Genomic DNA, 16,714 nt, shown 5'->3' with positions numbered 1-16,714 from the left:
TATATATATATATATATATATATATATATATATATATATATATATTAAACTTTGTAGTTATTCGTTAAAGTTAAACACACAAATTTAAAAAATTATAAACATATTTATTCTTTATTTATTATTAACTTTTTAATTAATTTCACGTATTCTTACTTTTTTTTTCAAAAATAGATTATAGACTCATTTATAAATCATACGACTTCTTTTACTAAAACTTTGATTTATAAAATATAAGGTACATTTTAATTGTCATAAGAAAAAATAATTTCTTCTTTGTGTTATTTATGTTTAATTGTTTGGATGGTTTACAATGTGTCTATTTGATTCCTATTTTTAAAAAATACCAATTTCATTCATAATTTGGTTAATGTACATTAATTAATTTTACTTCGTTAATTTTTCGAGAACAATGTTAATTGTGTGATGATGTGACAAAACCGTGTAGTGATGTCACAAAACACATTTGCAACTAGTAAAAATGTATAAATGTACTATGTAATGATATTTTTCACATGTCTTTTTAAAGGAGAAGCTTATAACTTGCCCTAAGTGAAGTTTAAACCCTAATGAAGTTTGGAACTTGTTCTTTTGTAGTTGTGAGTTGGAAGCTGGGACTTGGTTCACGAAGTGTTTTTCTCTTTTTGCGAGTTGCTTCATGAAGTGTTCTTTTGTCGTTGCGAGTTCTTTAGTGAAGCGTTCTTCTCTCGCTTCGAGCTGTTTCACAAAGTGTTCTTCTATCATTGTGAGTTGGTTGACAAAGTTGCAATGTCATGGAATTAGTGTTGTGTGTCTTGTCCATGAAGGACCTCTCATGGTGGTTCGTCCAAATGATTGGTTGGAATATGCCATTGTGGAGAGGTTGTAGTCTTAAGAGCGGCCAAAATTGTTAAGGATGGTAGGAAATAATTTTGGGATTGCTCTAATTATAAGGTTTGGTATGTGGTTTTACTTTTTCATTGGGGGTAAATTTATTTGGTGTTAATGAAATGTTTGATATGATTGGACTTTTTGAACAACACAGTGGAAATGAATATTTTGACGGGTGCAATTATTTTAAATGGTGTAATGAAGATAACAAAAATGAAAGAGATACTACTATTACTAGACAAAAAAATAGATCATACTCTAGAAAAATTACATATGGTTTCTGAGAAATGGGAGAAGTTCTTAATATGGATATTATGTTTTATGGGTTGATTAACATCATCCTTTTTTGTATAATTTGTGTTGTGTAATTCCTTTTTCAGTATTTTTTTTGTGTTGTGTAATTCCTTTTCTAGTCTTTTTTTTAATTTTCAGGAACAAGGAACTTTCACATGCAGTTATCTTGTTTCTATTTGTTGCCAATCTCTTCATTAAGTAGATATGAATGTCTTCCATCATTATTATGATGGGCTTAACCCTTGCATTAACTATTACATTGTTAAAAGCTTCCGACATATTATTCATGGGTGTTGCTCCCTCTACCTCCCCAAGTGCTCCTCCACTTCCCCTCTATTTTCATTTATTTCAAAAATATTCTACACATCTCCACTATTTTCTTTTATTCCAAAAATACCCTACACCTCCTCAACAATCTTTTTCTTTCTCTCTCTACATTAATGGAGCATTCACATGATTCAGATTTGAAATATAAAATTTAGAAGAAACATCAATATTAGTACTTCTACCATTTCAATTTTATAAAATTAAAAGTTAGATGCAAATACAAAATAATAAACATAATAATATTAATAGTAAATAATATATTATTATTATTATTATTATTATTATTATATTATTTATCTAATAAATTAAATATTTTTATTCAAGTTATTTGAGTCAAACATGTCGGTGAGTTAAAACATATCATAATGTTAAAAATTATAGATATCATATGTAAAAAAAATACACACATATATAAACATTTTTCTAGAAATTTAGAACAAAATTTTACCATTTATTAAGTAATTTGAAAAGAAAAAAATATATTCAAAAGCGAAAATATAAGATTGAATCAAACTTATTTAAGAAAATATATCACAAGTTCAAATTTGAGTCATGTAAATGCTCCATTAATGAGCCATATAAATGTTCCATTAATGTAGAGAGAGAAAGGGAAAGATTGTTAAGGATAGTAGGGAGGTGTAGGGTATTTTTGGAATAAAAGAAAATAGTTGGAAGGTGTAGAATATTTTTAAAATAAATTAAAATAGTGGGGAGGTGCATGATCCACTTGGGGAAGTGGAGGGAGCAACACCCATTATTCACAAGTGTGTCACAACCAGTTGTTGTTGTAAACCTTAACCTTAACCTTAATCTAGCTGAAAAGAAATGAATCGTCCAAAACAGAGTCAAACAACGATAAATAATGAACATGGAATACATGTTTTTGAGGAATAACTATCAAATGTTTAAAGGCTTCTTCACTCAATTCCTTAATGTCTCTTATCACTGTCTCTCATGCTTAAGGTTATCACTGTCTCTCATGCTTAAGGGTGTGCGGATAATGTTGTCTTCCATAACAAACATTTCAGATTTTTTCCAGTAAATTTCTTTTTAAAATTTTCATATACGTGGCACACACAAAACCCTTGACCCACAATAGGAAAAAAATTGTTGTAATGCTGGCAAAAGTCCATACAAATGTTAACATTTTAACAAGCGTCCCAATTCGTTACAAGTAGTAAATGAAAGTTCCAAGTAATGTTTTTCTTAGGGGTTTATGTTTGTTTGTCTAATTATGCTTATCTACCAATTACAACTTTGATAAGATTAATAGTTTGCTTCATAATGATAAAAACATATGGTAAATAATTAAATTATAAAATTTGAAATTTGATTTGGTTAAGGCTTCATCAGGATTGGATTTCATGAATTAAATAATGCAAAAACTCTATACAATATATTTCAATCTCCTCCATACATTCACATCTAAAGCATATTAGTCTCAACCTCTTAAAAACTAGTTCTAAATCAATATGTCAAATTGTTAATCCCTTAGTCTAATTAACATACAATTTGCATTAAGATTAGGTGTTTATAATGACTAAATGATTGAGTCCATCCCTAAATCCTAAATCACATGGTTGTTCTATCTATGTCCAAATTCTAATTCATTTCCCAATAATTAGATATTTTTAAATATCATGATATTCCATCATACACGATGTAATCTAGATTGAACATATGAATATGATGAGATTATATTACATAAGAAGATTTACATCAATTTAAATTCATTACATTCAATCCTAATGAAATAGGAGTTTAAGTGCTCTTATAGTCTAAAACATACAAGATTGGTGGAAATTGATGATTGCACGAAGTCTTGAAGCCTTAGAGTTTCCTCTGACCAAAATTTTAAGTTCCTTTGTGTTCCCACCACCATAACTACTTTCTCTCGTCAATTCACAATATAATAACCACTTTCAGAAATTTACCTCTCATTAACTTCTGATTTGCTTTTAACTGTTATTTCTTGTTGAGCGAATAGACTGTGGCTAAGTGAAAATTGTTTTGACAACAAATTCCAAAACTCTTCAAGTCTTCATTTTCCTACACAATACTCTATAAAAGACAAAATAACATTTAACTTGAACTAAACAGAAAAATATTACATCTTCTCATAAGGAAAACACCAATTACATAAATAAATACAAATTCAATGGTAAAAAAAATAAGCATAAGTAATAAGTATTAATCACACTTATCAACAAAAGTAATTGTAAAAAATATTATAATTAGATTATGACAAAGTCAGAGCCAAGGATAAAGTGTCATACTTTTGTTGGTCTGAATTAAATGTACATCTTGAACATAATGCAGCCCACCAAGGTTGTCAATCAACTACTCCAAAAACCAAGTCCATGTTTTCTTATTCTCAACTTCTACAACAACGTATGTTAAAGACAACATTTGGTCATTACCATCTCTTCCAACATGAGTTAACGACTCACCTTCATATTTCTCTTTGAAAATGATGTCCTATTTGGACCCATTGGAACTACTAACATCAAACTCATCTTGACCCTCACTTTGTCTCTCCATATCAACATCATCCTGACCCTCTTCTTCTCCCTCCCCCTCCAAAACAACCTCATGCAAACCATCTCCCTTTAGACAACATCATGCAAACCCTCTCCCTCCACAACAACCTCATCCTGACCCTCATCCTTCCCCTCCACAACAACCACATGTAAATCATCACCCTATATACCAACCTCATGCCTACCCTCTCCCTCAAACAACAACCTCATTCTTAACAACCTCATCTTCACCATTTTCACATTTACTTATTCTTCGAAGTCACCTTCTCTTTCCACACAAACCTTAACTTCACCATTCACATTTACTTCTTCATAATTACCCTTTCTCTCCAAATGAATCTCACCCTGACCCTTGACATAAACTTTTTCACAGTCACCACCATTATAATGACCTTCACTAGGAACATATTCCAATATATTTATTATTTGAGGTTATGGCACCATGTGTATAACATACAAGCGAACTTAACCATTTAGTATGACAATATTCACCATATGACATGCACCTTTGTCATTAGATAATAGTTCCAAGCTTCCTTTTAACATATAACCTCCACTCACTAAATGCCACAACTCTTTAACATTCACATAACCTATCTCCTTTAGAATGGACAAAATCTCAAAGTAGCTCCATCTGTCTAGGTCACATACCAAAGTATTGCTTTCTCCAACATATTTCAGTGACATATTATTGACAAACTTACCCCGTGGTAAAAGACCACTTTGAAAACTAAGTCGTACATCTCAACTAATATATGCTTATATATTTAACCCGGTCATATATCAAAAGGAGCAAAGAATATAAAACATGTTATATTCCATACCTTAAAAACACCGACATAACAATTTCAAATGAGATACCCAAATGAAAACACTATCACACATAGAGGGGGATCACAATAAAAGTAACATCTCACTTAAAATCAAGTGATTCCATACAAAAATATACAATTGACCACATTACACACAAAATTAGAAGAAAGTACAACATTTGAAAATGTTTAAAATTTTGTAAACATTCATGTTTTTGTTCGAAATCTTCAATTTTGATTCTCTTATTCTATGTTCGAAACCCTTAATTTTGTTTCTCTTCTCCTCTATTTAAAATTCTCAATTTTGTAAATTTTCATTTGTCAATTTTTTTTATAAACCCTAATCTCAAAATTTCCACATAAATAGTTATCGAGTTATGTATCAGAAAACAAATACCACTATAATACAAAATTCTCATCACAACATTAACAACAAATCAACATTAACTATTTAAACAACATTAACAACAAACCAACATTAACTATTTAAACGTCATCATGAACAAAAATAAATTTGATTAATACATACTAACCAAATTATCATAAAATTGTCACTTTTTTTTTTTTTTTAAACTAAAACCAAGCACTACCTTAAAAATGAGACCACCGAAGAATTAAACTTAATTTTTTATTTCCGAGCCATGCCGTCAAACGGTTAGCTCACTCTCCCTGCCCAACACGTAGCATTTCACATTTCAGAGTGTTCCCAAAAGCAAAAACGTTTAAGGTCATTGTTCCACTCTCAATTGTCTCTCATATAAATGCGTAGCAACCTTTTGCGCCCTACTTTAAACATATCCCATCGTAGCCTCGCTTTTCTGCACCTGCCCTCACCCAAATCTTTCCCCGCGAACCTTCCCATTTCCTCTTCCGTCATGGCCTACCGCCCCAACTACCAAGGCGGCGGCCGCAGGGGAGGATCCTCCGCCGGCGGTCGAGGAGGTGGCCGCCGTGGAGGTGGCGGAGGACGCGGCGGACGCGGCGAGCAAAGGTGGTGGGACCCTGTTTGGCGCGCCGAGCGCCTTAGACAACAACAAGCCGAGGTGAATTCGAATTAAAGTTTAAGCTAATTAATAATTTTAAATGTTATCAATGTTCTAAGTTTATTACTATGATTATTATATTATATTATTATGATTAGTAGTAGTAGTTGTTGTAGTAGTATCTATTGTGCAAAAAAAAAACTGTTAGATATAGTTCTTTAGCTTTCTATGCTGTTGTTGGATTATGAGTGAAGTTGCAAGATTCACTTCTGTCATCTACGACATCCTTTTTTCTAAACCCTAAATCTGAACCCTTTAATGCTGTTTTGTCAATGCATGAAGTTTATTATTACTGAGTGTTAGTGGTAGTTGCTTTTGTGGAAAAATAATATTTCGATACAGTTCTTTAGGTGCTATTTGTGTTGTCTGATTAAAACAAGTTTCACCTTGATAATCTAGGAAATCCTTTTAAGCAAGCCTCTATTATGCAGATTATCTAAGTCTCTCTGGTCTTGAGTGCAGAACAGTATTGACAGTTCGTATGGAGCTGTATTTAAGTTTTTTTCTTTTATGTTGTGTTTGATAATGGGCGCTGCAAGTTCTGTATTGCTTTTGATTAATATTTTGTTCAATTTGTGTGAATATTTTTTTCTTTTGCAGAAGGAGGTGCTAGATGAGAATGAGTGGTTGGATAAAATAGAAAAGATGAAGGGAGGAGGGGAGCAGGAGATGGTGATTAAGCGTAACTTTAGTATTGCAGATCAGAAAACCCTAGCTGATATAGCCTATCAGCATGAACTCTACTTGTATGTTTACTAGATACTTTAAGTTGCTTCATCATTTATCGTGATAGTTAACTGGAACTTTGATTTCAATTTTGTATTTATGATGTTTTATTTTGACCGAGGAGGTGCCATTATTGATAAGAAAAGGAAAATGAGCATGGACAATGACACCTAAATCCTGTTATGCACTTAGAGAGAGATAGAGATAGAAGTGAGAAAAAAGATAATGGGTAATAGTGACTAGATAGAGAGAAATTGAGAGTGTCATCTAGATGTGTAATAGATTGCTGTGTAGGTGTTTTATGCATCATTCCTCATGAGAAAATCGATGGCTAATGTTTGACTCCACTTTGGTGTTTGGTTGTAGTTTGGTTTGATGTTATATTAATGTTGTTGTGTGAATTAGGAATGTTCCAAGTTTGGGGTCGGTTTGAGGATTAGGCTACCAAACCATACGGCATATTCTTGAAATCCACAAGCCAACTCTATTTCTGATGAATTCAACAAGTCTGTGTATCATAAAAGTAGGTCACTGGGCAGATACAATGTGGACATAGATTTTCAGTTTAACAACTTGTAGACTTATTGTATAGATTTTCAGCTGTAACAGGGAAGCAACTCATTTTAAACAATGGTCCTATTTATGGGATTATTTGGTTGGAAACAAGATAAGTGAAATGACCTTGTGTTGAAAATTGTGAATGTTCATGGTAGGCCAAACTGCAAGTAATGGTGGTCTGTTTGAGTTTGACGCTGGGGTCAAGCAGTCCACAACAGGACTTAGGTGCTACTATCACTTTGTAAACGTAGTATATTTAAATTTATAATTGAAGCATAAATTATTGGCTTATTTTTCCCTCCGTGACTGTGGTTTGGACATTTTTTTTAGTTGTAATGAGCACTGAACCAAATGGTACTGCAAACATTGTTTGGTTTGAATTTGTTTTAGTACTGTACTTGGTCCATACAGTTTTTGCCTCGCCTTAAGGCACATATTGTACTTATCATAGTTGTCAATCATGCACTATCATGGGATGGCAGGGTGGCCAACCCCTCCTCTTGAGGATGTCTTTGCAGATCGGCTTGTTGTAGCAGCTGTCATGCCACTATTCGCCACTGATATTGCAGAAAATTGCAACCAAAAGTGGGTTTTTGCGGTTGAAAATACCCTGAAACCAGTGTTATTATAATTTATAGGGTGTGACAACTGATAGAAACATTTATTGAGTCTTAGCCTTTCTGCTTGTCAATCTCCTTTCATTGTGTAGCCTGTCACACACCTGCAGCTTCTTTTCTTGGGTGATCTATTTCTCTGAAAGAAGGGAAAGGAAGGTGATGGCGGATGGGATGGGAGAAACTTATTAGGTTTCTTAGGAATTTGGGGTTGGTGGGTCTTAGGCACGAATATAAAAGCCCACTCTCTACCCTAAACAAACTATGATTTCATGTTTTGCCTTTTTATCAATCATATGATATGTTAGACTATAGGATACTCTAATATTTAAGAACACTTAAAATATTAACCCATAATTATATGTTAAAAATATTATATAATAGAGATAAAATATATACTAAATAAAGTAGAGCTGTGTCCCTTTCTTCCCCACTGCTTTGACTTCATTCATACTCTTGTCAGCTAAGTTAACATATAAATAAGAATTGTAGTAATTAAATAGAATTAGTATAGTAAATGAAGTAACTTAATTATAACAATAATAAGCTAAAGAAAGCATAATAGAGAAATTAATAAACAGTAACAAGAATATAATAAACTAAATAAAACATAATATAATGCAATAAGCTAAATAAAAAAATGTAAAGAATGTAATAATACGAAATATATATAGTAGCTTAATGTGTAAAAAGAATATAAAAACTATTAAACAATACATGTATTGTTGTGTAATGCAAACTATATATGTGTAAAAGTCTAAAAGATGATAATAGTGGTCATCCCGCTCAGCTGCTGTTATCTAGTATCGATTACTATGGTACTTACACTAACAATATTATGTTGGTATCTAAAAGTGAGGGCTAGGCAACTATAATATAACATGTAACATAAATGTTTAAATTCCTAGTTATAATTGAATTTGTGGAAATAATCATTTCTGGCATAGAATTTGCTACATATTGAACATAGATTTAATGGTACTTGTGAACATGTTGAGGTTAATTTGATTTTTCTGTTTTAACTAACATCTTAATGGCTTGACTTGTACTTTGGGCAAAGAAAGCCATGCTTACAGTAAAGGGAAGATTCTCGTTGTTAGCAAAGTTCCACTGCCTGATTATCGTGCAGATCTTGATGATCGTCATGGATCAACACAGAAGGAGGTGGAGTTTACCAGTCGTATTTCTACTTCTTTCTGCATGTAGAATTGTACTAACTGTGTTAAGTTTTTGGCAGATTAGAATGTCCACTGACATTGAGAGGAAAGTAGGAAACCTTTTGAATAGTTCACATTCAATGGGGGCAGCGCCATCTAGTCTGCATTCTGTGTCAGCTGACCTTGGACATAAACAATCTGCAATCACTATAAAAACTGTTTCTTCACAACATACTGATTCTTTTAAGGAGAAACTTAGTGTTGCGCTCAAAGAAAAGCAAGAACTTTCACAGGTAGATAAGGATTTGGGAGTAATTTGATCTGAATCCAATATCATTTGTTTACAATTTTGCATCCATTGTGCCAATTACTTGACTGCTTTATGTTCTATTTTAAACTTATATGAGGATTGGATATTATTTATGTGCAGGCAAGTAATAGCTTGAAGGAAATGAAATCATTTAGGGAGATGCTTCCTGCATTTAAAATGAAGTCTGAGTTTCTAAAAGCCGTTCAAGAAAATCAGGTTGGCAGATATTTCTTATTTATCATGACAAAAATGGCTTATTTATAGTAGTTTATTGACTTGATTCATTTAGTAAGTCCGTAGGAAATAATATCTATAGATCTTAATGGAAATAATGAAAGTCAAACTTCAATACTAGATCTGTGGGTCGAGTAAATTGTGAATATGAATGATACATGGTCTGTTTGGACTTCTTTTCCTTCTTTGTTTATTGCTGATCCTGACTTATCATCAGTTGAAGTCATTATTGCTTTGGCTCTGCAACAGCATAAAGTTTGGCTTGTGTTTGCTCAGGTATTAGTAGTTTCAGGAGAGACGGGTTGTGGTAAAACAACACAGTTGCCACAATTCATTCTGGAAGAAGAAATATCGTGTTTGCGTGGAGCTGATTGCAACATAATTTGCACTCAGCCTCGTCGGGTATCTGCTATTTCTGTTGCAACTCGAATATCTTCAGAGAGAGGTGAGAGTATTGGGGAAACAATTGGATATCAAATCCGTCTTGAATCAAAACGTTCTGCAGATACACGCCTGCTTTTCTGCACCACTGGTGTTTTACTTAGGCAGTTGGTAATATTTCATTCCTCTAAAACTGAAAGTATCCTGTTTTAAGATGCAATTCCTTTCCAAACTTGTTTATGTATATGTCTTTCTTCTATTGTGTCTAATTGGTACTTGCCTGAGGTTTTTATGTTCCTTGTGCTATTTTCCCTACATTTTTCTTTGGCAAGGGTGGGGAGGTTGAACGTCACTTATAGTAAATATAAACCCATTTTTATAAGCCACCTTCTAATAGGGCAAGCTTTTTACTTATGCGAGAGTTGGTGATGATTTTGTATAATGGTCAGAATTTGTTTCCTGCTATCACCATTATTCCAAATAAAAAAAAAAGAATTTCAACAATAGGTTTGTTTGTGATCTTAGTCTTAAAAGCTCATGTAAGAAGTTAAATATGAATTTATAAAACTAATCATGATCCTTCACCTTGAAGTTGAAGTTTTTGGGACAGTTTTTGATTGCAAATTGAGGAGTGGTGCTTGTATAGAACAAAAATAAAATTCATTCTATGAATAAAGGCTAGAATAGTTAGGTGATCTAGACTGGTCTGTAACTCAATTGGAAAGAAGTAAATATACTGTTCAGAAATTTGCAGCTATATCATGGGATGTTGTTATATTCCTTGCAACTAGTGGCTTTGACTTGTTTTTACTGTATTTGTGTGTTAATAGGTACAAGACCCAGACTTGAAAGGTGTTAGTCATTTGCTGGTGGATGAAATTCACGAAAGAGGCATGAATGAAGACTTTTTAATTATAATTTTACGTGACCTTCTTCCACGACGTCCAGATCTGCGTCTCATTTTGATGAGTGCCACTATTAATGCTGATTTGTTCTCTAAATACTTTGCAAATGCCCCAACAATACACATACCGGTATGCATTACTTTTTATTTCGTATTAAGAAGGGTTTTTTTTTTTTTAATTTTTTTATTTCAATACAAATAAAATATTCCTTTTTTATTTTTTGGGCATATGTGCCAGGGATTTACTTATCCTGTGGCAGAGTACTTCTTAGAAGATGTGTTGGAGAAAACTCGATACAGCATCAAGTCAGATTTTGACAATTATGAGGGGAATTCAAGGAGGAGAAGCAAACAACAGGATTCAAAGAAGGACCCCTTGACTGAAATGTTTGAGGTATATATATTTGAACTATCAATCGATGTATTTACAATCTTCATGATATATAAGATGCTTTGAAGTTGACAGTTAATAATGTCCTGTTGGATGGAAAGCATTTCTCACCGTTCTAATATTTTTTCTTTCAAAAATAAAAGATACTTAAGCTTGATGAACATTTTTGGTATGAACTTTCTAGCAATGTATTTACTAGTCTTTTCTATGAATAAGTTATTTATTCTATTTCTTGTTCATTGTGATTTTCTCTTTATGTGTTGCATGGTTCTGTTACTAATTGATTAACCTCTCCTGTAATCACAGTATGAATAAATGTACATAAAATACTCCACATATCGTTATTTCAGGATATAGATGTTGATATTAATTACAAAAATTACAGCTTGGGTGTAAGAAAATCTCTTGAAGCTTGGTCGGGTGTGCAGATTGATTTGGGATTGGTACGTGTTTTCACTTTATCTTGTCAGATCAATCTGTGTTTTATGAATTTAATTTATCAACTGTTGGCTAAATCTCTTTCATCTTCTCTTTGAGTGTTAGAAACTTTGTGTGAATTTATCTGGTCAAGAGGTATCAGATGTTTGAATTTTTTTGCTGCAGATGGTGTAAAAGTCTTTTGAAAAACAATAAGTGGTTGGGAGAATTGTGTTGTATGCTTCATCTTATGTATACGAGTTCATCTTATGTGTAATTATTTCAATAATTGTGTTGTATCAGCTTGGATGACTACAGGGATAATTTACAGCTATAAACTACGGTAGTATGATATGCTACAGTAGACTAATATTTAACATTTGCTAACGAACCTAGATCAGTATTCCAACAATCTTCTACTTGATTTTTCTCTTGCAATGAATCGTGCATTCAGTAACAGTAACCTTTGTTGCTACTATTGCTGTTTCTTACTGTTTTTATCACGGATGTGGCTGTATACATTCATTGAAGTTTTGATCATGAATTTTTAGTAAGGTAGCAATATTGTTTTCCCTCTTCCTTTTTCTCATGTTGTGGGATTCTTTTTATAGTGTGCCTGTGTCATTTTATTCCTATAATGTTTCAGGTAGAGGCTACAATTGAATATATATGTCGGAATGAAGGTAGTGGAGCAATTCTTGTATTTCTCACTGGCTGGGATGAAATCTCTAAATTACTTGACAAACTTAAAGGAAATAACTTACTCGGAGACCCTCACAAGTTTTTGATCCTTCCTTTACATGGTTCAATGCCAACTGCCAACCAATGCGAGATATTTGATCGTCCTCCTCCAAACAAGAGGCAAGCATGTTTCTTTTGTCAATTTCATTGTATATTGTCTTCCATTTTAGAAATATGCTTGGAGAAGTTCATGAGTAGAAACATGCTCTATAGATGAACGGGATAAAGATCAAGCCAGAAGCCAAACTACATATTGGACCTGAATGGGGGGATCTGGTGAATGTAGACTGGTTGATCTAGTTTCCTTGGTTTTATTTTCAGGGATTTTCCCATATAAACTGTACTATTGCTAACGTACCAAATTCAGAAGTAGCTTAAGATAGATTCCAGTTGAAGGCACTGACTTTATTAATAAGAAAAGCTTAGGTTGGCAAGAAACTTAAGTTGTCCTGAAAATATAATAATTTGGAGAAAGGCTGCAACATATTAATAATAATATATCTGAAACTGAATATTATTGTGCATTGGTGTCAATTTGCGGAATTTAACAACTGATGGTGATATAATGAAACATGTTAATTGCTAGAGGAAGATTGTTTCCGGGAAAAAATGCTGTCCAAAGGTGTGGCTGTTAATTAACTTGAAATGACCATGGGAAATTAGGTACCTATTGAATAACCATCTATCAATTGGTTCCAGGAGCTGAGTCCATTTTAGGGGCCTTGGATAATCTAAACTCTGGGAAAACCTAACTTCTTGCATTGATATTTTTTTCTGCTTTGTTTTGTGCTTTACTGTATTGACACTGTAATTGACTTTTTGCTTTACTGAATATACATCAAATGATCTGTTACGATGTGAGTTTTTTTATCTCTTGTATATTTGGTTTTCTTGACATTTGATTGTTATTTTGCTGTTGTAGGAAAATTGTTCTGGCAACAAATATTGCTGAGAGTAGCATCACCATAGATGACGTTGTGTATGTCATAGACTGTGGCAAAGCAAAGGAGACCAGCTATGATGCTCTAAATAAGCTTGCCTGCTTGTTGCCATCATGGATTTCAAAGGCTTCAGCTCATCAGGTATTGAAGTTGTTCAATATATTTTTCACAGCATATATATTACTCTCATTGAACATGTGACTCTTCAGGCTGAGCCCCTTAGTTGTTAAACATTGTATTTGACTCTAATCCCTTGCTCCCCTCCCTTCGCCATTTCCAAAGATAAAAGACGGAAAAACATGCAATGTTTTACTTTTACTAATTGGTGACTTTTCCAGAGACGTGGACGTGCTGGTCGAGTGCAACCTGGAGTTTGTTATAGGTTATATCCAAAACTGATCCATGAAGCAATGCCTCCATACCAGTTAGCTGAAATCCTCCGAACACCTTTGCAAGAGTTGTGCCTTCATATTAAAAGTTTGCGGCTTGGAACTGTGGCATCATTTTTAGAAAAGGCACTTCAACCACCAGATCCTTTGGCTGTTAAGAATGCTATTGAACTTCTTAAAACAGTTGGGGCGTTAGATGAACACGAGGAGCTCACTCCACTTGGTATATTATGCTGAATAAGTTTGTCTCCTTAAGCAATAGAGTCTAGATTTGGGATGTTATCTAAGGCTTAGCTAATTTGATACTTACAGGTCGCCATCTTTGTAACATACCTTTGGACCCAAACATAGGAAAGATGCTTCTCATGGGCTCTATCTTTCAGTGCCTCAATCCTGCCTTAACTATTGCTGCTGCTCTTGCTTACCGCAACCCGTTTGTCTTACCCATAAACAGAAAAGAGGAAGCTGATGCGGCAAAACAATCTTTTGCTGGTGATTCTTGCAGGTAAGTCCATCATATTGTGCTAGAAAATTGTTCCTTTCAGTAGTGTTCTTTCAATTTTTACTGCATAGATCATGCTAGTGCTCAATTATAATATAGATATATTTTTGACTCAGTGATCACATAGCCCTTCTCAAAGCTTTTGAAGGATGGAAGGATGCAAAACGAAGTGGGAATGAGAAGCAGTTTTGTTGGGATAATTTTCTGTCCCCTGTAACCTTGCGGTTGATTGATGATATGAGGATGCAGTTTCTCAATTTATTATCTGACATTGGATTTGTTGACAAGTCCAGGGGACCTAATGTAAGCCCCTATTCTCTGTTTCGAATGTATGGCTAAATTCTGAGCAAGTATTAGGAAAACGGTTATCAAGCATATGATGTCTTTGCAGGCTTACAACCAGTACAGTCACGATTTGGAGATGGTTTGTGCAATTCTTTGTGCCGGGCTCTACCCCAATGTTGTGCAGTGCAAAAGAAGAGGGAAAAGGACAGCATTCTACACTAAAGAAGTAGGGAAGGTTGACATCCATCCTGCTTCTGTTAATGCTGGGGTTCATCTCTTTCCTCTGCCGTACATTGTGTATAGTGAAAAGGTGAAAACAACCAGCATCTATATTAGAGACTCTACGAATATTTCAGATTATGCCCTACTTCTATTTGGTGGTAATCTAGTCCCCAGCAAAAGTGGTGAGGGCATTGACATGCTTGGAGGTTACCTTCATTTCTCTGCTTCAAAAAGTGTTATCGAGTTAATAAGGGTAATGTTCCCCCTGACTTTTCCCAGCAAATCTCTTATGTTTTGGCTTTATAACTTGAAGAGATGATCTCACAATGGTTATTTGTTACAAAAACAAACGTATATATGGTAAAATCTGCAGTTAATTCAATTTCAACTATTGATTTTCTAACCAAGTGCTATTATTGGATTTTATCCTCTAAAGTGCACTCCTCGCTTTAGAGGATCCTAATCCTATTTTTACCCATACTTGAGCATAACGATCTCTCGGTAATGGAATAATGCAGAAATTACGTAGGGAGCTTGACAAGCTTCTGAACAGAAAAATTGAAGAACCTGGATTTGACGTTTCTTCAGAAGGAAGGGGTGTGGTTGCCGCTGCTGTTGAGTTACTGCATAGTCAAGTCATTAGATAATTTCTTTTTCCAGGGCTAAATCATGCTGTTCTGAGTCCTGCCGTTCATTAAATAGTATATTTAGCATAAATTTTTGCGATTTTAGTAAAGTTTTTATTGATTGATAGCATTGGTATTTATCTAGAATATTTAAGTGCAATATCTGATTTCTTTGGTTAAAAGGAAGTTAATGATGGGAATAAGTTTACCCAACCAAGGTTTTGTCTAAATAGGTTTGGCCTTTCTAAAATTTCAAAGCACAGGTTATTTTTTAAGTTTTGACCTTGATTTTAAAAAAATCTTGGTTTGGCTTATTTCATGTTAAAATTTTAAAATATCTAAATAGGATAATAAGCTATTAAGTAAATGGGATTATTTTTAAATAGAAGTTTAATGATGATAACTCTAAACCGTAATAAAATTGAAACTAGGTAGGTTGTATTTAATGAGTCGAGAATAGTTTGTCTATATTGTACAAACTTAATTTGAACTTTTAATACGACTGTTTTTATGCATTATAATAACACTTTATTTTAAAAAAGCCATCAGAATATCTTTAAATAAATTTATTGTCGTTAATTTAAATATAGATGAACATATTTAATATTTAAAAATTGAAAACTGTGAAATGACATTGGTATAATTTTAGTAGGATTATACCAGTTCTCAATCATATTCGTGATTAGATAAGTGGAAGATGCGAGATTTCTATTGATAGAAATAAAAATAATTTATTTTAGTTTATTTGAATGTTTGATTCTTAACTTGAAAATTTTAATTAGTAAATCTTATCATTCTACTCCAAGATAGAGGTAGTGCGTTTCTCCATTTATAATCTCCTTTTATATTTTTAAATTTAACATTTCTTGGTTCTTTGTTTACATTTATGCAAATTTATATTCCATATATTTTCTTTGATTTTTTGGTTTAAAACTTGGAGTTAATGTATTCTTCTTTCTTTATCAAGTGCTATAGGAGTTTTTATTTCAAATAGATTTTATACATATTATAAAAGAGAAATTACTTAGAAACTAACTAATATTGAAAAGCATCCACAGAAAATATTCTCACACAATCATTCTTACTTTAGTTTTACAACTTTTTTTTTTATATATGTAAAAAGGGATACGACTGTTTAATAATTAAAAATGGAATTAAAAAAATAAAAGTATTTATTTATTCAGATATAATTTTTCATATTTTAGAATTTTAAATTAAAATTTTTTAATTTTCCTAAATTTATTCATAGTAGCTCGTGGAAAATGCAAAAGTGACCAGTTTTTATGAAATAAAAATATTATAATAATTATTAAATTAGAAAATGTTACTAAAGTTTAGAATAAAATTATAAATTGTCATAAAAATAATTATAAAACTAAATAATTTTTACTGTAGGTAATTGTTTTTATCATACACAATCAGTAATAAAAAAG

At 32.8% G+C, this 16,714-nt stretch overlaps 1 protein-coding gene across 4 annotated transcripts; it reads left to right on the top strand.

Moving 5' to 3' along the window:
- Nucleotides 1-5,526: 5,526 nt before the first annotated feature.
- LOC106772265 (DExH-box ATP-dependent RNA helicase DExH1) lies at nt 5,527-15,498 on the top strand. Of its 4 annotated transcripts, XM_014658549.2 has the most exons (16): nt 5,527-5,883; nt 6,484-6,629; nt 8,846-8,945; nt 9,019-9,231; nt 9,369-9,464; nt 9,759-10,034; nt 10,694-10,897; nt 11,006-11,161; nt 11,509-11,601; nt 12,222-12,436; nt 13,239-13,398; nt 13,596-13,869; nt 13,959-14,151; nt 14,265-14,451; nt 14,540-14,908; nt 15,174-15,498. In XM_014658549.2, exons 1-16 carry the CDS (start codon nt 5,602-5,604, stop codon nt 15,300-15,302), a joined length of 3,093 nt encoding a protein of 1,030 aa, XP_014514035.1. In that variant the 5' UTR covers nt 5,527-5,601; the 3' UTR covers nt 15,303-15,498. The 4 variants fall into 4 exon arrangements, with proteins under 4 accessions (XP_014514035.1, XP_022641271.1, XP_022641272.1 ...); XM_022785550.1 differs by lacking the exon at nt 5,527-5,883 and having other exon boundaries at nt 6,488-6,629; nt 9,024-9,231; XM_022785551.1 differs by lacking the exon at nt 5,527-5,883 and having other exon boundaries at nt 6,490-6,629; nt 8,842-8,945; nt 9,024-9,231.
- Nucleotides 15,499-16,714: the final 1,216 nt, after the last annotated feature.

This window comes from Vigna radiata, chromosome 8 (assembly GCF_000741045.1).
Source record: "Vigna radiata var. radiata cultivar VC1973A chromosome 8, Vradiata_ver6, whole genome shotgun sequence".
NCBI classification, from domain to species: domain Eukaryota; kingdom Viridiplantae; phylum Streptophyta; class Magnoliopsida; order Fabales; family Fabaceae; genus Vigna; species Vigna radiata.
The sequence above is the reverse complement of the archived record's forward strand: the minus strand, read 5'-3'. Positions and strand labels throughout refer to the sequence as shown.

Excerpts from the sequence above, each read along its gene's own strand:
- LOC106772265 (XM_014658549.2), top strand. The coding sequence starts at position 5,602 with ATGCGTAGCAACCTTTTGCGCCCTACTTTAAACATATCCCATCGTAGC. Across the intron at positions 5,884-6,483 it reads TTAGACAACAACAAGCCGAG|AAGGAGGTGCTAGATGAGAA; the intron begins GTGAATTCGAAT and ends TTTCTTTTGCAG. Across the intron at positions 9,232-9,368 it reads AAAAGCAAGAACTTTCACAG|GCAAGTAATAGCTTGAAGGA; the intron begins GTAGATAAGGAT and ends ATTTATGTGCAG.